Here is a 20,450-nt window from a genome sequence, read left to right on the forward strand (position 1 = left end):
GATTTCAGTGACAGTACCGTATCAGCTTCCACATCTATTATTTCTCTTTATTTTAAACAGTTAGGGTCGTCTGGGTGGCTAGGCCGGTTGAGCATCCGACTTCAGCTCAGGTCACGATCTCGCGGTTCGTGAGTTCGAGCCCCGCGTCGGTCTCTGTGCTGACAGCTCGGAGCCTGGAGCCCGCTTCAGATTCTGTGTCTCCCTCTCTCTGCCCCTCCCCTGTCCAAATCTCTCTCTCTCTGAAAAATACATAAATATAAAAAAATTAAATAGAACAGTTAGCTGTATAATAATGAGAAAATCCTACAGATAAGTGGTAGCAAATGACATTCATTTTCTAGACTTGCAAACCCAATATATTCTTCAGCCAAAAACTGACCCTGAGAGAGACCATGTGAGCAGGGGAGGGGGCCAGAGAGAGAGAGAGGGACAGAGGATCTGAAGTGGGCTCTGTGCCGACAGCAGAGAGCATGAGGCGGGGTTTGAACTCGTGAACCGTGAGATCATGACCTGAGCTGAAGTTGGACGCTTAACGGACTGAGCCACCAGGCGCCCCTGAATAGACCCTTCTTAATGAAAAACGCTTTTAGATGTAGCACTCGGCTTTTGGGGTCACATAGTGCCCTCTTTCTCAGATTAAAAATGAGGAACAGGGGCACCTGGGTGGCTTAGTCAGTTAAGCATCCAACTCTTGATTTCGGCTCAGGTCATGAGCTCATGGTTCATGAGGTCAAGCCCCGTGTCAGGCTCTGTGCTGACAGCACGGAGCCTGCTTGGGAGTCTCTGTCCCTCTCTCTCTCTCTCCCATGCTCATGCTCTCTCTCAAAAATAAAGAAACATTAAAAAAATTTTTTAAATACGTAAAGTTTGTATCCATGGATGGAAACTACTGAAAGGACTTACCAGCACAGCAGCCCAAAGGAGGACTGTCTTGGAGGTGATGAGCTCCCCGTCCCTGGGCATGATCAAGCACTGGGCAACAATTTGGCACGGATGTTGCAGAGGACATTTCCACGTCCGATTGGACCAGACAACCTTTCAAGTTCCAAGAATCAGATTCTCTTTTTTTTTTTTTTTAATTTTTTTTAACCTTTATTTATTTTTGGGACAGAGAGAGACAGAGCATGAACGGGGGAGGGTCAGAGAGAGAGACACACAGAATCTGAAACAGGCTCCAGGCTCTGAGCTGTCAGCCCAGTGCCCGACGCGGGGCTCGAACTCATGGACCGCGAGATCATGACCTGAGCTGAAGTCGGATGCTTAACCGACTGAGCCACCCAGGCGTCCCCAGATTCTCTTAAAAGATATTCCAAAAATCCCAAAGTAGACCCATAGATTTAAAAACTACCAAAATTGCCTTCCAAAGTTCTTTCACGTGAAATGAAATAAAGGGGAGGAGAATTCTGGCCCCACGTATGCTGAGTGCTTAGAACGCTTGAAGGACCAGAACTATATTAAGCCGGACCTAAGCCATCAGAAATGTACATCGAAACCAAAGGAGCCAGGACATGCACAGGCCCCAAAAAGGTAGCCACGAGGAATGACAAAATAACACAACCTGTGTGCTAAGGTGTTGAAGTATATTTTAGTTTTTGATAATTGGGATTCATAAATGTACCATATTATTTATGGCTACTCTCTATAATACGAGTGATACTAATTTTCCCTTTACGATGGTGATATAAAGCCTCCTTTTAAAATAATTATGCTTGGGGAGCCTGGGGGGGATCAGTCCCTTAAGAATCTGACTTCAGCTCGGGTCATGATCTCATGGTGTTTGAGTTCAAGACCCGCGTTGGGCTCTGTGCTGACAGCTCGGAAGCCTGCTTTGGATTCTGTGTCTCTCTCTCTCTGCCCCTCCCCTTCTCGCGCTCTCTCTCAACAATAAATACACATTAAAAAAATAAATGAAATAATTATCCTTACATGTAAAAAGGAGTATAGTTGAAGGAAAACCACAAAATAATTTTATGGGTGGTACATGGAAGGGCCAAAATTTAATAAATTGGTACCAGAATGACTCAAGTTTGGGAAACACGGCTTTATTCCAACCAACGAAAATCTCAAAATCACTTAAAGCTTCAATACACCTTGCCTGAATATTCTAGTTTGTAAGCTTTGGCTGCATGCTTGTTAAGTTAGCAAATTCTAAGCCTTGTGCTGGACGTGTGCTTTATAGGGTCCATCCAGCCCGCAGCCGTGTACCAGGCCCCCCTGAGCAATCAATCGGTGATCAGTCCTTCCAGGCTTCCTCTATCGGGCTCATTCCTTTGCTGGCTTGTGCGTGCAAAATAAGGTGTTTCTTCTGAAAATGTTTTCAAATACTTGCAATTATATTGGAACTCCAGAATAAATAGCTGGAGAGTCAGTCCTTTCTCCTTTTTAAGCACATCGAGAAATGCAGCAGAGTTAGGCCTTTGGAGGGCGGACCTCCAGCGGAGGGGGCCGGCTTCACTTCACCCCTAGCGTCGGTTCTTGGGTGAGGGTCTCAGGTTCTTCTAGCCCCCTCCACCCGGTGGGGAGGGCGAGGGTTACCTTTGCGCATGGGCGCGGATACAACGGTGACCTACGATCATGATTCACAACTCATTTCATGTACTTCTGCCCATTCTACCCTCTTTCCAGCACTTCTGGGAAGCCTCGGGGTCTGCAAACTGGGGACACCCCCATGGTGGGTGGGGCCTCAGGCCCACCGGCTCCCAGGACACCGCCCCCTCCTTTCGCCCGCGTGCGTGAGTCCAGCACACCCGGGAGCCACACGACCCCCACCCGTCCCCGCGCTCGCCTTCCGAGCGTGAACCCCACCACACAGACAAAACACCCGGTTTCTCGCCGGCACGCTGACCGCAGGACGCCCAGCTCGCTCCTTAAATAGACGCTTCTCGGGGGCGGGGATATGAATATACAATATCAGCTCCCCAGGATGCCATTGGACGGCAGCTGCTTAATATTCATGACGCTTCGCGGGACTCCCGGCCGCGCCGACGGCTCGCGAGACGTAGGGGGCGGGCTTCACGAGGCAAAGCCTCCTCTGATTGGTTGTTTTTAGAGGGAGGTTGCCTTCGATTGGCTGGTGTCAAGCGGTAAAGTAGTCCGCCTCCTGGCCGGGAAATTTGAATGCCCATTTTCTGGGATTCGGGCTGTGTGGACGAGGACCATACCGCATTTCTCCCCCAGCTGGGTAACTCGTTTATTTTCTGTTAGTGCGCACATATCCCGAGCGCTGTGCTCTCATTCCATAGCCGGGCAAGCTGCCCCCGACCCTCAACCCCCGACCCTCCCGGCTGCCAGTGCCTGCGCCTTCTCCCGCGGCCTCGGGTCCCGGCCCAACCCGCTGGGCCCCAGGGGCGCCGCGGCAGGGCCAGGCCAGGCGCAGGGCTCCCCACCCCAGACTCGGAGCTACGGTCGCTGTCCCCTGCCTGGCGCCCCACGCCGGGCGTGGGAGGTGCGCACCGCCGAGCCCCCGGCCCACCTCCCCAGCCGCAGCTAGGCCGCAGGGTCCGCGCCTGCGCAGCCTCCCGGCCGCAGCCCCCCCGCAGCGAGGCCGCAGGGTCCGCGCCTGCGCAAGCTTCCCGGCCGCAGCCCCGCCCCCTTGGCCTGGGTAACGCGTCCCCGGTTGCCGCGGAGACGCGCCGTTGACCGGTAGGTTTTGCGGAGCCGGGAGCTGCAGGTGGGTGAGGGCGCCGCCCGGGAGCCGCGAGATCGGTGGTTCCCGGAGGTGAGTGCAGGGCGCCCACCCTCCCTCCCCGTCCGGCCTCTTGTCCATCTCCCGGGGGCTGCTTGGATGCACCGAGGTCTTGGGGTGCATTTTGAGCCCGCATCCGGACGGACTCGGGGGGCCGTGGGAGGGTTGGAGGTTCTGGCCCCTGAGGGCCGTGTGCGGACAGGTGTTCTGGGGGGTGCTGCGTGAGGAGCAGGTGTGGGGGTCGGGGCGCTCCGGCCCCCGCAGGCCGCCTTCTCCCTTTTCTTTGTCGTGCGGAGGAGGGTCTGTTTCTTCCACCTGCCCAGCAGGCTCCAGACCCAGCTGTCTGGGTGCAGATGTCACAGGTGTTGGCTTGTCCAGGGAACGGGGCTGGGTTCCTCTGCGGGCAGAACATACTAAAAGTGAACACTGCCCAGGACCCAGCCATTCTGATGAGTCTTAAAAATGCATGCCCGGGGTCGCCAAAGGACACGTGTGAGAATATTCCTGGCACACTCCAGATAGCCCCACGCTGGAGTCCCAAACACCCAAACACAGTAGAGAAGACAGATACATTACTGAACAAGCCACTCACACAAACCACATCTAGGTGAGCGAGGCGGGTGAATCTTACAAACATAAGGTTACGCGGGGGCGGTCAGATGTCAAAGGGTACACGCTGTCTGACTGCACCTATGGCACGTTCAGAAACACCAGAACGTTTCTAGAGTGGAGTCAGACTACTGGTTGCCCCGTGGGAACGCGGGTGAAGGACAGTGACCCGCAGGGAGCGTGAGGTGCGTACAGGTTATGATTTAGGTGCTTTTTGGTATGTATGTCACACTTTCATACAAAGTGACATCAAAAAAAGGACAGATTGCTTTCTACGAAACTAAAGGAGGGTCTGCCTTTGTGGTCAGGACTTTGGGGAGCTGCAATGGCCAGACTTCTGCAACCTCCGCCCAAGTTCCTGCCGGCAGAATGGCACATGGCGAACGAGAACCAGTACCACAGAGCGGAGGCCGAGAGGTCCCGCTCCGAGCGCCTGGTGGCAGAAAGCCAGAGGCTTGTGGAGGAGATCGGAAAGACCACAAGAAAGTCTCAAAGCGACGTGAACAAGAAACTAGGTAAGGCAGGCCACGCGCCGCGCTTTCGCACGTGCCTGAATGTGGCCGGCGAGGCCCAGCCACGGTGCCGTCTGCATTGGGCGCTCGCGAGTGGCAAGGGAGTACCCTGGAATAGCGGGGGAGACACGCGTGCTCTTCAGCTTCCGGCTTTAAGTTCACGGCCCCAAGACAGAGGCCCGGTAACCTAGCCCGCTTTCCAGCTCTCCGGTGTCCATTCCTCTGTGGATTCCAGGCACACTCACTGGGCGCCTAAGAGCATCAGACACGATTTAGAGGGTAGTGCCCTTAAACGAGCAAAACTCACATAAACATGAAATGAGGCAAAACCTCCCAGGTGCCAAAGAGGTGACAGCTGGAGGGAAGAGGTGTGGCGGGGCCGCGCCCTCCCGGCGGGCTCTGGGGAGTAGACACAGCCCTCCACCTCCCACCTCCGCTGTCGGTGACATCCCCTGAGTGTATGTCTGCGTCTTCTGTCTTGTCTTTGTGTGGGGACAGCAGTCCTACTGGCGGGGAATTTGGTTGCACCTGCAAAGACCCCGTATCCAAATCAGGCCACACGCACAGAGTACTGGCAGTTACATCGACCTACAGGTGCCTCCCGTCGTGTGCTACATGTGTCACTGCAGGACCTCACTGAGGGCACCCCTGCCTCCGTGCATCTTTCACACTCTGTCTGGAGAGACCTTCTGAGGGCTCAAGTCTAGAGGTCAGAGCAAGGGGCTCGTCAGTGCTGGGGCCTTTCCTGACCCCCAGCCTCCCTCCTTTGAGCCTCCACTGTGCTTTTTACGTGGTGAGAGAGAGTACAGACTCACTGAATTGAAACTGTCTGTTTTCGCGTCTGCCTCACACACGATGTCTTTCCATTGTGTCTCTTGGACAGGAGTCCAGGAGATAGCGTTCTGAGCGAGGAGGTGGCTCGGACGGAGCCACGAAGGCGGGAGGCGTGCAGCACTCCTGGTGTGCACACAGCGGGGTGGAGGGAGGCTGGCCCAGCCAAGGACGGCCGTGGATTTGGAAGGCCCAGTTCGGTGGGAAGCCAGTTAGATGTGGGGGCAGAGGTGGCGGTCCGGGGTCATCACAGGGCAGAAAGGGGAGAGCCAGGCCATGCTGTCATGGCCAAGGAGGTCTTCCACTGTGTTGGTGGTTGTGCAAACATCAGGGAGGCTGAGAGCCGGACGAGCAGGAATTGAACCGGGGACCTGTGGGTAACAGCTCCAGCGGGGCAGCGGCCGACGCAGCGTGAGGGTGGTGGTCAGGTATAAGCAGGCGTCGGGGGACATCAGGGCACGTGGTGGACACACGCGTTCGCCTTCCCTCCCTTTTAAAATTTCAACAAAGTCGGGACGCCTGGGGGGCTCAGTCGGTGGAACATCTCATTTCGGCTCAGGTTATGATCTCACAGCGCGTGAGTTCGAGCCTCCTGTCGGGCTCTGGGCTCACAGCTCGGATCCTGGAACCTGCTTCGGATTCTGTGTCTGCCTCTCTCTCTGCCCCTCCCCTGCTTGCACTGCCTGTCTCTCTCAAAAATAACTAAACGTTAAAAGGATAAAACTCCAACAACGTCATGTATGGCATTGATGAAGAGTGTGAGAGCTGGTGGGGGAAGGGAGTGAAGTGGAAACGTTGTGGGGAGAAGATTCTGGGGACAGAAAGCAGAAGGTCCAGGCAACAGGCGGAGGGACTGCAGGAAGCCCGTGCAGGTGGGGACAGGAAGATGCTGGCTGGGGCCCATAGCAGATTCATGCTGTGGACACTGTGTGATGCTTAAAACCTAAGCGTCAGTTACCTCCGGCTCTGGACGTCCAGGGCAGAACTGGAGACGAGACTGGTTGGAAGAGTTTACAAAGAGCCCCTTCCCCACTGTGGCTCTGTCTCCCCCAGTGGAGAGTCACAGGCCTCAGTCCGTGCGAACACCAGCAGGCCCATAGGGGGCATCTGCGGACGATAGGGCCCGGGATCGTCCGAGGAGAGAACCAGGTACGGGGGCGGACAAGCCCTGTGCCTGCAGAGAGAGGTTCCAGCCAGGATTTCAGTCTCAGACGTAGTCAGCTGAGGGTCAGCCAACACGACATCTGTCTAACACGACAAGACACTCAGACAGGCAGACGGATGGTCAGACGCACACAGGGCCAGAGAAGAAATTATACCACAAAGTCTTCAGGAAATTTGGAGAAGACACTGCGTCCATAGACCAAGGAGAGTCTTAAAAAAGAACATTCGGGGCACGAGAAAGTGTTCTTGGGAACTAAAAATATCAGAGCAGGACATTTTTAAAAATTAAAAGAAGGATTGAAAGAGAAAGTGGAAGAATCTCCAGGATATAGGGGAAAAACAAGACAGACAGTTGGATAACAGGAGAGGAGGGGTAAGAACTTGGGGACCCTGCGGGGAGGCTCTGTCTCTGACAGGGATTCAGAAGGAGCACGGAGAAGACGCAGGAGAGGAAACCACCTGTGGGGGGCCCTAGGAAGTTCCCCAGAACCGGAGGGTCTGTTTCCAGCGTCGGGCATACTCGAGTAAGGCCGACACTAGGGGAATAGGGAAGGAACCTGGGAAAGCTTTCGGGCCGCACACAGAGAATCAGGAATCCGGAGGGCTTCATTCAGACTTCTCCGCAGGAGCTCCAGACCCTGGAGGGAAGTGAAGAGACGTCATCAAAATTCTAACGAAAATCACAGCCTGTAGTCTACACGTAGCCAAAGTCAAACGATGGCTTTCAAAAATTTCCGGTCATGTGTCCCCGTGTCTCAGGAGGGCTTGCTTCACCTGTGGAGGGGTGTGAACAGGAGGAGGAGACAGATGGGACAGGGCTGCGGCAGGTGCACAGGGTGGGGGTTCTGGAACAGACAGCTGGGGGGCTGTGGCTGTGCTCAGGGAAAGGGGTTCTGGAACAGACAGATGGGGGGCTGCTGCGGCAGGTGCACAGGGTGAGGGGTTCTGGAGGAGACAGCTGGGGGGGTTGCTGTGGCAAGAGCACAGGGTGGGGGGTTCTGGAACGGACAGCTGGGGAGGGGGCTGTGGCAGGTGCACAGGGTCAGGGGTTCTGGAGGAGACAGGCATCGCCGGCGAGCAGGCAGGCAGAGAAAGCACTCCGGGCAGAGGTCCTGGGGAGTAAGCAAAGCCGTTGAGTAATTGATGGGTTTGAATATACCTGTGGGTCATAATTCTGTCAGAAAGTTGAAGGAAAAGTTAGTAATGAGTGTCTGGAAAGTGAAACAAAAACACAACTAGCAGCCCCTCCGAAAACAAACAAAAAACGTGTAAGAGAAGAAACTGATATTAGCACGCCGCCTGGCTCAGGTGTAAGTACCATTTGCATATTTGCAGTATCATAAACAAGTGTGAAATTGTTGTTTAACCAGAAGCCAATGCGGCCGTATCGGGAAGACAGGAGGTCAGGGACGTGTTGTGTGAGCGCAGATCCTGGTCTTTTCCACCACAGGAAACTAACCCACGTCGTTGAAAGTGATCCTGAACAAGCAGCCGTGTGAGCAAATGCAGGAGGAAATTCTAAAAGCATTTAGAAGGCAGTTGCTTCCAAAAAGCGGGATTGGGTGGGGAAGGGTCTGCAAAGCTCGGTCTGTTTGACCTTTCAAACACCGTAGGTTTCCAGCTTTGATCAGATTAAACGTTATGAAAAACACAGGTATTGAAGAGTTAGAGCGACCCGCGTGGATGGTGTTTGCACGAACTCCACGTTGGTTTTGTAAGAAGAAACCCCTTCCCTCCCTCCTGCCGCCTGACCCCGCCCTCCCCCAGTCGGCACCTAACAACGACCCGAAGGTGCCCCAAGCAGCAGAGAACGTGTCCCGGCTGGTTTAGGTCTCTAATCCCAGAGCCGGTGGCCCCGGGAGCGGGCTGGCCCCCGTGTGACTCCGTGTCCTCTCTGTGTGCCCAGAACAGAGGCTCGAGGAGGTCAGGTTCTGGAAGAAGGAGCTGGACGACAAGCTGGAGGAGCTGGTGTGCACCACCGAAGACCTGCTCACCTACCGGACCAGACTGGAGAACGCGCTGGAGAGCCTGAAGGAGCCCCTGCACATCACCCAGATGTGCCTGGAGTACAGGTGGGCGGAGGGGGAGCTCCCCGAGGGACCTCTGCTGGGAGTCACCGGGTGCTGGGTGGCGGGTCGCCAGGGGCAAATGAGGACATGTTCTCTCGGCCTCCCGCGGTGGCGGGCAGCTGGCGGGCCGCGGAAGGAGCTCTTGTCTGCCTTAAGTTAAGTGGAAGTTAGGGCTGGGTTTGTGCACGGCAAAACGGTGCTGCATTTAAATAGGGTGGTTTCCGTCTGTCTCACACTTAGGGAGTCTGCAGATGGCGCAGGGCTGGCACGGTGTGCGCCGTGCTAGGCTCCGGGCGACTGCCGTCCCGTGCTCTGCCGCATGCATTCATCCCCCCAGGTTACCTCGTGTCGCCAGACGGCAGCCGGCGCTCCAGCCATTTCGTCTGTGTTCCCGCAAGGAGGAATAATTAGGGCTTGGTATTTGCCATTTCCACCTGCATCCCACTGACCAGAGCTTAGTCACATGGCCACGGCAGCGGTCTAGCGTGGACGCGCAGGGCAGGCCCAGCTCCTCCAGGACGGGTTTGCTCCCGCGCACCAAGCCACACGGGAGCATTTTGTCACCCAGAGGGCCCTGTGCAGACATACCTCTTACTGTCCCTTTGCTCCTACCAGTCCTGGGAGTGGGCGGTGCTGTCTGCTCTGGGGAGACACTGTTCCAGTTTTCACGGGGCCCCCCTGGGCTCACAGTCCTCTCCCTCCAACCCGATGCCTCCAAGATCAAGTGGCAGCTCCTTGGCCAGAGCCCCCAGGGTCCTAGCGACCGAGCCCAGGGACCTCTCCGGACCCTCACCTCACGCCCAGCAGTGGGGTAGGCTCAGTCGGGTGTGCAGAGTTCGAGACCTCGCGGCTGGAAGAGGAGGGGCCTTCCCGCCACGCACGGCCACGCGGGGTGGACCGAGATCGGCAGGGACGGGTCCTTCTGGGGGGAGAAATGGCGGGAACGTGGCGTGACACTGGGTGAGATCCTTGCTCTGAAGCGCCGTTTCCTCGAGTTTGCTGGAAAGGGCACGTCACAAATCCCCTTGAAAGGTCGGCACGACACCTGTGGTGTCACGGACGCCCAGCGTGGGAATAGCGAGCTTGCGTCGTGGTTACTATCGAAGGGCATCTTTCTGGATTCAAATCCTTGGCAACAGTCAGGACTGGGTCCTGTTTCCAGGAAGGAAACAGGCGTGTTTGGAATTCTAAGTCAAAAGATGATGTTTTTAACGAATGAGTAAAAAGGAAAAGGCTTCTGAATGAAGGCGAAATTGAGGGGACGAGTGTATCCGTCGTGAGCGGTGAGCAATCGATCGTCTTGCTTCCTTGTCGTCTGGATATTTTGAAGTCTCGCAGATACGGACCCGTGCACGTCCCGACCACGCCATCCAGACGGGTCTGGTCGTACTCGAACCCGTTGTCCGGACAGACGGCGTGTCCGGTGTCCCCGGCCCGTTGGATGAGCAGCCCCTTCCTCTCGTCCAGGGAGAAGCGGGTCGGCATCGACCTGGTGCACGATAAGGTGGAGCAGGAGCTGGTGAAGGAGGCCGAGATCATCCGCGGGGTGACGGCCTTGCTGACCCGCACCTTGGAGGAGGTGTCCGAGCAGATCAGGTGCGCCCTTGTGGCCCGCCTGCGTCCCCCCGGGGCGTGCCCAGGAAACAGGCCCCAGGCGGCCCGAGAACACGCAGAATCAGGCCTACGTGACAGCCGCCCCCTGGCCGTGGCTGGGGACGGGGTGGGGGGCAGGGATTCACCCCAAAGGACACGGAGCCGTTTCCCGCCAGCGCTCAGCCCTCACGTTCCGCACTCTTCCGCGCTGACATCAGGAGCCGTCCCGGTGGGACGGAGGGTCTGGAAGGCCAGGGTGGGTGACCCAGTGGTGAGCGTGGTGCCGGGGGTGGGCGGGAGGGGAGCAGGCACCGTGTCCTGCGCCAGGCTCGCGGTGGCTGGTGTCCCAGGGTCTCCGGGGGCCCGCGGGTGCCGCCTGGGCGTCGCAGAGGGAACCCCGCTTCCTTCTTCCTGCAGGCTGAACCGCTCGGCCAAGTACAACCTGGAGAAGGACCTGAAGGACAAGTTTGTGGCCCTGACCATCGACGACGTTTGCTTCTCCCTCAACAACAACTCCCCGAACATCCGATGCTCGGAGAACGCCGTGAGGGTGGAGCCCCAGTGAGTGGAGGGCGGCCCAGGGCGGGGGTGCGGGCGCCTCAGGGGCGTCTGATACAAAATCTCTAAACAGTGAGAACTTGTCCTGTTTTAAATGTACGGGGGGCACGTTAATCACCCCCTTTCCGGCCCACACCCGCGGACACCGCCCGAGTCGGGTGCGCGTTTGCAGCGCCCGGCACCAGAGTGACACAGGTGGCCACGGAGGGACCGCTGCTGGCTCTTTCTGGAGAGGGGGGCTTCCTCGTGCTCCCGACCCGGGGGGGGGGGGGCAGGCCGAGCTTCCGCGGATCCGCGGGGCCCCGTCGCCCGTGCGCACCCCCTTCCGCAGCCCGACGCGCCGCGAGTGAGCGCGTGGCTTCCGTTTCAGCTCCGTGAGCCCGGAGGACTGGCTGGAGTTCTCCAACGCCAACGTGGAGAAGGCCGCCAAGCAGAGGAGCAGCTCCCTGGCGCTGAAGGCCCTGGTGGACCGGATCCTGTCCCAGACGGCCGGCGACCTGCGCAGGCAGTGTGACGCGGTGGACGCGGCGTTCAGGGACGGGCTGCAGGAGACCAAGGGCGCCAGGGACAAGCTGGCCGCTCACCTGGCCAAGGTGAGCCCCTCGGCGGGGGAAGAGGGAGGCTCGTGGGGGGTGGGGCAGGCGGCGGGACCAGCCCGGCCCCCGGCCTGTGCTTGTGGTCCGTAAGGAGGAAGGCTGTTCGGCCCCCCAGCTCGGCCGCAGGGCTCGGCTTCTGGGGTCGGAGGGGACTTGGCCCCGTTCGGGGCCTCTGCGTCATCTCTACGAAGAGCAGGCCGTCTGCCCACCCTGGACCTCGGCTCCGCTCGCGTGCGAGGTGGCCACGTCCTTCGTGGCTCCGAAATTCCATGAGTTCGTCGGATGCCGCCGATTCCCCAATCCCCGCCGGAGTTTCAGGATTCGGGCGCCGCGTGCCTCTCGGTCACCCGCTGCTGGGCTGCTGACCTGGCGTTCGGGACAAATTAGAACTACGGGGCCCTGACTTTCAGCATTTGCCGGTTTCTGTGGTGTAAGTACTTGAGGCCGCCTACGTGGCAGCGGGCCGGCAGAGTTGCACTCGGACCTTGAACCCAGGCCTTGGCCGTCAGACAGCTCAGCTGCGTGAGGAGCCACACGGGCAGAAAGCAGGGTTCATTCAGCACCGCGGGGTTCAGCCAGCACCTGGTGGGATTCAGTCAGCACCGCGGGGTTCAGTCAGCACCATGGGGTTCAGTCGGCACCGTGGGGTTCAGTAAGTACCTGGTGGGGTTCAGTCAGCACCTGGCGGGATTGAGTCAGCACCACGGTGTTCAGTCAGCACCACGGGGTTCAGTCAGCACCACGGGGTTCAGCCAGCACCTGGTGGGGTTCAGTCAGCACCACGGGGTTCAGTAAGTACCTGGTGGGATTCAGTCAGCACCTGGCGGGATTGAGTCAGCACCTCGGGGTTCAATCATCACCATGGGATTTAGTCAGCACCTGCTGTGATTCAGTCAGCACCTGGTGGGGCTCAGTAAGTACCTGGTGGGATTCAGTCAGCACCTGGTGGGATTGAGTTAGCACTTTGGGGTACAGTCAGCACCGTGGGGTTCGGTAAGTACCTGGCAGGGTTCAGTCAGCACCGCGGGGTTCAGTCAGCACCTAGCGGGAGTCAGTCAGCACCTGGCGGGGCTCAGTAAGTACCTGGCGGGGTTCAGTCAGCACCGCGGGAGCGAGAAGAGCCTGGCGGGTGAGCGTGTGGACCCCGGACAGATGGAGCCCGTGTGGCGCTGGGGAGCCCCCTTAACGTTTGTGCACTTTTATGACAGACCCCCAGGTGCAGCAGCCGGGGAGACACAGCTGACGAGGCCCACGGGCCCTAGAGGGGGACGCCCGCTCAGGGTCGGGAGGAGACGCGGGTGGCCGGGGCCCACGGCGGGCGTGAGGGGCCCGGGCTTCCTGGGGTTTCCTGGGCAGACGCGGCAGGGCTGACAGAGCAGCTCGGGACCGGCCCGAGTGATGTGAGAGGTTCTTTGGGCCTTGGGAGCGTCCCTGGCACCTGGCCCTGGGAGGCTGAGGCGGAGAGATATGGCCCCCCGGGCTCGGGGCGCACAGAGCGGGCCGAGCCCCAGACCATCAGTCTGCCGGCAGCGAGCGCAGGCCGGCCCCTTGGCCGTCGCCAGGCCCTCCCCACTGGGAAGGGTTTGTGTTTTGATGGCAGAACATCAGAACATACAGAAAATTGACAGCATGCGCAATCCGCCTGAGCCCCGTTGCTTATCTTCCTCGCTGATAAAGTAGGGAGCTGTCTGGGTGGGTCAGGGTTACGCCAGACAGCCCCGGCCAGACCCCCAGGACGTGCCGCACACGAGTACACGCGTTTACGTACGCACGTGTATGTGGCTCATACGACGTATCCCCGGTACAAATTGGCGGCCGCCGCTGAGAGTGGTATTAACGGCCAGGGAGCAGGAGGAGGCTTGGTGGGGGCCCCGGAAGGAAGGCGGGTCTGAGGCAGGAAGGAGGGGGAGGGTAGCCTGGGGCAGGAGGGGTCGTGGCCCCCGGAGCTGAGGACCCGGGGGTGCTGAGTCCACAAGGGATCCAGCCGTCTGGACAGGCTGGGGAGTCCGGTTCAGTGAGACCCGGCAGACCGCGCAGGGCGGCCTGGGGGGCAGCAGGTGGGGGTGGGGCCTCAGCCGCAGGACTGCCGCCAGTACGCGCGACAATGAGAGGGGCAGCGTCGTGGCCCCTGTCTCTAAGGTGAGGACGCTGAGGCCAGAAAGGTTGACAGCTTTGTTACGGCCCCGGGGCTCACGGGCTCACGGGCTCACGGGCGACAGCGCCGGGCGCGGAGCCCGGGCCGGGTGGCTCCCGTCACTGCCTCCCGTCACGGCGACCGCGAAGGCTGTGTCTCTGCCGACCCCATGCGTGGGAGGGATGGGCGGGCACGTGGGGGGTGACTGGGTGGCACAGCCGAGGGGGTGGGACGCGGGCCACGTGTCACAGGAGGCGACCCACACGCACCCTGCAATCGTTCCGATGTTCACAAGAGTCGGCACGGGGACTGTCCCCTCTCCTATGGGCGGATCAGAGACAAGGCTGCTGTGGGGGTTGGTGACCTCGCCCTGGGAGTGGCGGGTCAGGGATCCCCCAGGTCAGGGAGCGGAGGGGTCGCAGAATGCAGGGCCAGGGAGCCATGGGGTCCGGGAGCTCGGCGTCTGGGAGCCTGTGCCCTGAATGGGTGACTGAGGCTGCCGGCACCGTCTGGCTCTGAGAGGAAGGCCTCAGGCCCAGCCGGGCAGCTCACGGGGAACAAGACGGACCGTCCAAGGCACGCGCCTCGTTCCTCGAGTGACCATCGGTGGGCTTCTAATGCGCTTAGCGCTTCAACCCTTCTTGCAGAAGGACCGAGGGTCACCAGCAAATTCGCATCCTCGGGCCGCCCTTCCTCAGCTGCCGCCATCGAACACGACCTGATTAACTCGCCCTCGGTGAGCGGCTTTCCCGCGCGGCTGACGGAAGGGCTGCTCGAGCCTCATTCGGACCCTCAGTTTCATTTTTGTGAAGAAATCCCGCTCCTGGGGGCGGGGAATGTTGCGCCGTGTGGTGCAGACGTCCGGCCCTGCTGTGCAGTCTCCTTGATTAACAACCCCCCCCTTGATGCGCCTTAAACGTGCAAAACGCAAAGGCTGCTTTCCTTGTGTTACCGTAACGAGCGTGCGCTGGTGTACCAGGTAAGGTGACAGTGCGTGGCCACAGAAGTCGCGCCGTCGGGTCACGACCGTGGCTTTGGGGTTTGTGATGTTTGGGGCAGCGCAAAGTGATGACAGCCCGGCCCGTGCCGTCTGTCAACCCGCCACCATAGTCCAGAAGGAGCCACTGTAATGAATGCGCGTGGCTGTGTTCCAGTAAAACCTTATTTATGGGCATCGAAATTTGAATTTTATATAATTTTCACATGACGTGAAATCTCATTCTTCTTTTGTTTTTTTCAACCACTTGGATACGTGAACACCTGTCTTTCACTTTTTTTTTTATAGTATACTTATTTTCGAGAGAGGGAGAGAGTGTGTGTGCATATGAGCATGTGTGAGTGAGGGAGAGACAGAATCCGAAGCAGCCTCCATGCTGCCAGTGCAGAGCCCGACGCCAGGGCGTGACCCCGTGAACCGTGAGATCGGGACCTGAGCCGAAAGCAAGAGTTGGACGCTTCACCGGCTGAGCCACCCAGGCGCCCTGTGAAAACCTTCCTTTAAAGAGAAAAGATGGGCCACAGACTCGGAGAAAAGACGTGCAAAACACACGTCCGATAAGGGACCAGTACCCAAAATAGGCAAAGAGCTCTTAAAACTCACCAAGAAGGAGACAAACAGACCAACTGAAACATGGGCAAAAGACGTGAAGAGACACGTCACAGGAGGAGACACGGGTGGCTGAGCACGAGGAAAGAGGCACCACGTGGTAGGTCACCAGGGAGGCGCCTGTGAAGGCAGCGGGACGCCGTGCGCACCTGCAGAAAATCCAGCAGGTGGACGGCGCTAAACGCTGGCGAGGAGGCCGAGCAACGGGCTGCCAGTCCGTCCTGGTGGGAGCCGGGAGGGCAGCTCGGCAGTCTCTTAGGAAACCGAGCGCGCGCATAAATCCAGCGGTCTCGCTGCGGGGCGTTTGCCCAGATGTGTTGAAAATTTATGTCCACACGAAACCCTGCATCCGAACGTTCGTAGGACTTGACTCATGATCGTCGAAACTTGGAAGCCACCAAGGTGTCCTTCGATAGATGAACGGACGGAGAGGCCGTGGTCCATCCACACGATGGAATGTTACCCAGAGAAAGAGAAACGAGCTGTGAAGCCACAGAGAGATGTGGAGGAACCTCAGCGATCGCTAAATGAGAGGCGTCCATCTGAAATCCAAGCCGAGCTAGTCACTGTCTGCTCCCACCCACGTGATGTTCTGGAGAGGGCGTGGCTACAGGGACGGGCGTGGCCGGGGTCTCCGTGAGGGGGACGGGTGAACAGGAGGTGCATGGGGGGGGGCGGTTTAGGGCAGTGAAGTTATCCCGTGTGACCTGTGTCATCACACATGTGTCCAGATCCACAGGATGTGCACAGTGAGCCCTAACGTCACCGTCGACTAGTTACTAACATGTCAGCACGGTTCACCGATTGTGGCAAACGCACGACACCGATGCCAGACGCTGATGATGGAGAAATCCGCCCTCCAGGGAGAGGGGGTACTGGGAACTCTGGACGTGCGGCTCGTTTGCTGAAACCCTAAAACTGCTCTTGAAAAGAGTCTGCTAATTAAAAAGACAATTTTTTTTTTTTTTAAATTTTGTGTACAAACAAAAACAGGCATCAGACTGGGTTTGGCCATACTGCTGAGTCCTGACCTAACCCATGGTGACTAATTTTGTTTTCAAGAATCTGTGTGCATTTTGGGTATTTTAAGCATTTGAGAAATTTAAGAGAATGTAGCCTGCTTTTATTTATTTTTTTTTTTTAATTTTTTTTTTCAACGTTTATTTATTTTTGGGACAGAGAGAGACAGAGCATGAACAGGGGAGGGGCAGAGAGAGAGGGAGACACAGAATCGGAAACAGGCTCCAGGCTCCGAGCCGTCGGCCCAGAGCCCGACGCGGGGCTCGAACTCCCGGACCGCGAGATCGTGACCTGGCTGAAGTCGGACGCTTAACCGACTGCGCCACCCAGGCGCCCCTGTAGCCTGCTTTTAAAGGATTATAACTTGAGCCGAACTCGGATGCTTAACCGACTGAGCCACCCAGGTGCCCCAAGAGGTCTTATGTTTTAAAAACACGTACTCAACTTTTTAAGACTAGTGTGATATAATATCTGGGATTTGCTTTAATATGGTTGAGTGGATGGGCGGGGCTGGGATGGAAAAGAGCTGACCATATAGCGATTGCTGCTTAAATTGATGAGGGGCCCACCCGGGTCACTGTCCTCTCTACTTCTGTGTTCTTCTGGAAATTTCCATGATGCAAAGTTTAAAAACAAAAAAGCTTAAGGAAGAAATACAATTTCAAACTAGTTAAGTATTCATCTAAAACCCCAAGTCACTTCTAAGTGATCTTTTCTGCGCACAAGCCCCCATCAAAGAGACCCCGAGGCAGCTCGTCCACTCTCTCCGGGCTTCTAGGGTGGACCCCGGGCCGGCGGGCAGACCGACAGGGAAACGGGCAGCTTTCTGCTCCCGGCACAGGGCACCCGGCTGAGGTCGGCGGGCAGCCTGCAGCCCACGCTCAGGGCGTTCTCCAGGGAACCCACGTGCCCGGGGAAGGACGTGAGGCGACAGTGGCCTCGTTCATCCCACCGGCGAGGTTCTGAGGGTCGGTGAGCCTCCTCGCCGGCCAGCTGTGCCCTCGGCAGGGAGGAGAGGTCAGGCGCGTCCCGGGGCCCTGCGGGGGCGCGAGTCTGATGTCCCGCCTTGCTCACCTACGTGATCACAGCAGACGTGAGAGTGTGTGCGGCCGAGTGCTGAACGGCACAGCCCGCCCTCACTGTCTCCGATCCGCTTGCAAGGTCATGGAAGAGATTGCTTGCCAGGAGAAAAATGTCACGGTTCTCGAAAAGGCCATCGCTGACCAGGAAGGACCCGCCAAGGTGGCTCACACGCGCCTGGAGACCAGAACGCACCGGCCTAACGTGGAGCTGTGTCGCGATGCCGCGCAGTGTCGGCTGGTCAGGGAGGTCCAAGAGATCGCCCACAGCGTCGCCAGGTAGGGGACGGCCGGCACTCGGGGTGCACAGGACTGTGCATGTGGACTGTGAACAGGGCCGGGCAGAGCCACGTGGGCATGAGTGCATTTGCACCGGTGAAGTTCGAGGGCTCCCTTTCTAGAGGGCGGCCACTTGCTGTCACGCAGAAAATGGGTCCCAAGGTTTAAATTTTTCTGGAGCCCAAATCCAGACTTTAGGTAAAAATCCACAGTTGTTTTTTTAATTTTTTAAAGATATTTTATTTATTTTTGATAGAGACAGAGCACAAGTGGGGGAGGGGCAGAGAGAGAGAGAGAGACACAGAATCCAAAGCAGGCTCCAGGCTCCGAGCTGTCAGCACAGAGCCCGACGCGGGGCTCGAACCCGCGAACTGTGAGATCATGACCTGAGCTGAAGTCGGACGCTCAACCGACTGAGCTACCCAGGGGCCCCCCAAAATCCACAGTTTTAAGCGTTGGCAGTTGGTGGGGGTTTCTGCCTTGGGAATCTGGCCCCCTTTGAAGTCTCTGTGGGGAGGAAACTATCAATCTGGCTTCTGTCCCGAACACATGAACTCACCCCCCCCCCCCTCCGCCCCACACCCGGCCCAGGGAAAAGCGCCTCAGGTTCTCCCTCTTCTCCTAGACTCAAGGAGACCTTGGCCCGGGCTCAGGCGGAGCTGAAGGGCCTGAACTGCAGGCAGCTGGCCCTGCAGGAGGAGGTCCAGGTGAAGGAAAACACCATCTACATCGACGAGGTGCTGTGCACCCACATGAGGAAGTCCATCCCCCCGAGGGACGGGGGCGACCAGGGCGAGTGGGCGGGGGGCCCCCGCCCCGACGCCGTCTGCTGATTGTGCCCACGGTTCAGATGCTGATTAAAGCACTTCACGATCGATCGGTGGCACAGAGCTCTCGCTTCAGGGAGGCAGGACTGCGGTCAGAGACACAAGCTCTGGGCGGGGCCTCGGGGCCGAGGTTTGGGGGGCGGCTCCAGGCCGCTGATTGGGCAGTGGTGGCTCCCCAGTTGCACCCCGGGTCCAATCGTCCATCACGGGACTCGGGGCCTGGGGCGGAGGGGTCCCAGACGTTTAGTTCTGATTCCGCCCAGTGTGGTCCTGGATCCCCTACGCAGACTCGGGAGAGGGACGGACCTCTCTGGTGCCACCATCCCCGCTCCCTATGAAACCACGCCGGGGCTGCTGACTCAGACCCACTTTTCAGGCCTCCCAGAGAGCAGATGAGAGCAGAGGCCCTGGATCTACCCGCACCTGCAGGCGTCTCTCTGGGCCCCTTTCTGCTGGGAGACCCAAGAGGACAGAGGGGCCTCAGCTCCTAGAAAGTCGGCTGAGTACTGGGGCTTGAGGAGCCCGGCTGCTGCCACGTGGGGTCGTGCGGTTCGGGGGCAGGGGAGGGGTGGGGAGGACACCTCTGGTTCACTGGCCGGAGGGGTCGTTAGTGGGCGTGTCTGTTGCAGAGCCGGCCGTCAGGCAGGGCAGGCTGTGGTCTCAGGTCGCCAGCCAGGGAGATAGAGGGCGCCTCCTTTAGCCCCCGGTCTCGGGGAGGGGTTCCCAGCCTCCTTCCTCCCCTGGATGCAGATGGAGGGTGTGAGTTTAGTGACGGTCTCCAGACCAACAGATAATCATTTTTTCAGACTCAAGTAACAGTAAAGGAGAAAGGAAAAACGTTCCCCGTTTCTGCCGCAGATTCAAGCCTGTGTCTGGACGAGTAGGCAGCTCTGGAGACGCAGGAGGGCCGAGGCCCCCGCACTGCCCGCCTCGGTGGGGGGGGGGCACCGCGCAGCTGCGTGAGCCGCGGTGACAGCCCCCTGCCCTCACACCCGCGTCGCTTCTGCACAGCTGTGCTCACGGCTCAGGCGCGGTGAGGTATGACCTCTCTTCCCTCATGGTGGCTGCGGGGACTGGCCACCCGCCCTCATTCTGACGTCAAAGGGCCACCTCGCAAGTGCGGGGCTCACGTCCAGGCGCCTTGCTCGGAGCCGCTGCCACGCTCGGTGCTCACACTCGACTCGGTGATGCGGGGGTGGGGGGAGGGCACTGGCCAGGAGGGCGGAGCCCCCGCGCCCAGGGTCAGCACCTGGATTCTAGTTCCCACATGGCCAGCCGAGCCCCGCCTCCTCTTAGGGCCCCCTGCAAGGTGACAGTCGGCCAGACAGCCCAGGGCCTTCCCGTCTCTGATGTTCCCTGAATCTGGCTGCCCAGCTCCAGACGCAGTGTCTTGAACAGTGTCAGACGCGGGCCCGACTCCCTCGGGGTTTAGCATCTAAGTGTTTCTTGGCCCGGAGCGTCTGTGCGGCTGGCAAGGGGTGTCCCTAACCTCTCTGAGGCTGAGGGCGTCTGCTTCGAGCCGACCTGCGCCGTGACCTGCCTGCCCGGGGGCTGCATGTCTCCTGCCGGGTGATGAGGAGGGACCCCCTCCTCTCTGCCCTGGGGACGCCCCCGGGAGCTCCTCTGCTCTGGCTGGGAAGGGTCCGGAGCCCCTTCCCAGGTGAGAGGCAGGGGGTGTCTGTGCAGACTTGGGATTATCCCAGGGGGTGTGGTCAGCAGGTGCGAGGACTCAGCGGGAAACCCTTTCTTGTGAAAACAGCTCTGAGCGGCTCCGTGGTTCCTTGAGGTCACCACCTGGCTCAGGTCAGCCCCGTCACCTGCCTGGTCCCCACAGGTCCCCGGCTCCCAGAGTGCCCGCTGCCCCACAGGTAAACCGGGAGTAGTGAAT

The 20,450-nt window shown here is 58.8% G+C and overlaps 1 protein-coding gene across 3 annotated transcripts; it reads left to right on the top strand.

The window, feature by feature from the left end:
- Nucleotides 1-3,077: 3,077 nt before the first annotated feature.
- On the top strand, nt 3,078-18,621 carry TEKT1 (tektin 1). 3 transcript variants are annotated; one of them, XM_043582721.1, is made up of 8 exons: nt 3,078-3,181; nt 4,603-4,809; nt 8,708-8,873; nt 10,338-10,466; nt 10,881-11,024; nt 11,392-11,614; nt 17,539-17,735; nt 18,361-18,621. In XM_043582721.1, the coding sequence occupies exons 1-8, from the start codon at nt 3,118-3,120 to the stop codon at nt 18,566-18,568; spliced, it is 1,338 nt and encodes a 445-aa protein (XP_043438656.1). In that variant the 5' UTR covers nt 3,078-3,117; the 3' UTR covers nt 18,569-18,621. The 3 variants fall into 3 exon arrangements, with proteins under 3 accessions (XP_043438656.1, XP_043438658.1, XP_043438657.1); XM_043582723.1 differs by lacking the exon at nt 3,078-3,181 and adding an exon at nt 3,554-3,642; XM_043582722.1 differs by lacking the exon at nt 3,078-3,181 and adding an exon at nt 3,621-3,718.
- Nucleotides 18,622-20,450: the final 1,829 nt, after the last annotated feature.

This window comes from Prionailurus bengalensis, chromosome E1 (assembly GCF_016509475.1).
Source record: "Prionailurus bengalensis isolate Pbe53 chromosome E1, Fcat_Pben_1.1_paternal_pri, whole genome shotgun sequence".
Taxonomy (NCBI): domain Eukaryota; kingdom Metazoa; phylum Chordata; class Mammalia; order Carnivora; family Felidae; genus Prionailurus; species Prionailurus bengalensis.

Bases quoted from the DNA above. Each gene is read 5' to 3' on its own strand.
- TEKT1 (XM_043582721.1), top strand. From the start codon at position 3,118: ATGCCCATTTTCTGGGATTCGGGCTGTGTGGACGAGGACCATACCGCA. The intron at 3,182-4,602 runs GTAACTCGTTTA...CTTTGTGGTCAG, and splicing joins CGCATTTCTCCCCCAGCTGG to GACTTTGGGGAGCTGCAATG. The intron at 11,025-11,391 runs GTGAGTGGAGGG...CTTCCGTTTCAG, and splicing joins GCCGTGAGGGTGGAGCCCCA to CTCCGTGAGCCCGGAGGACT.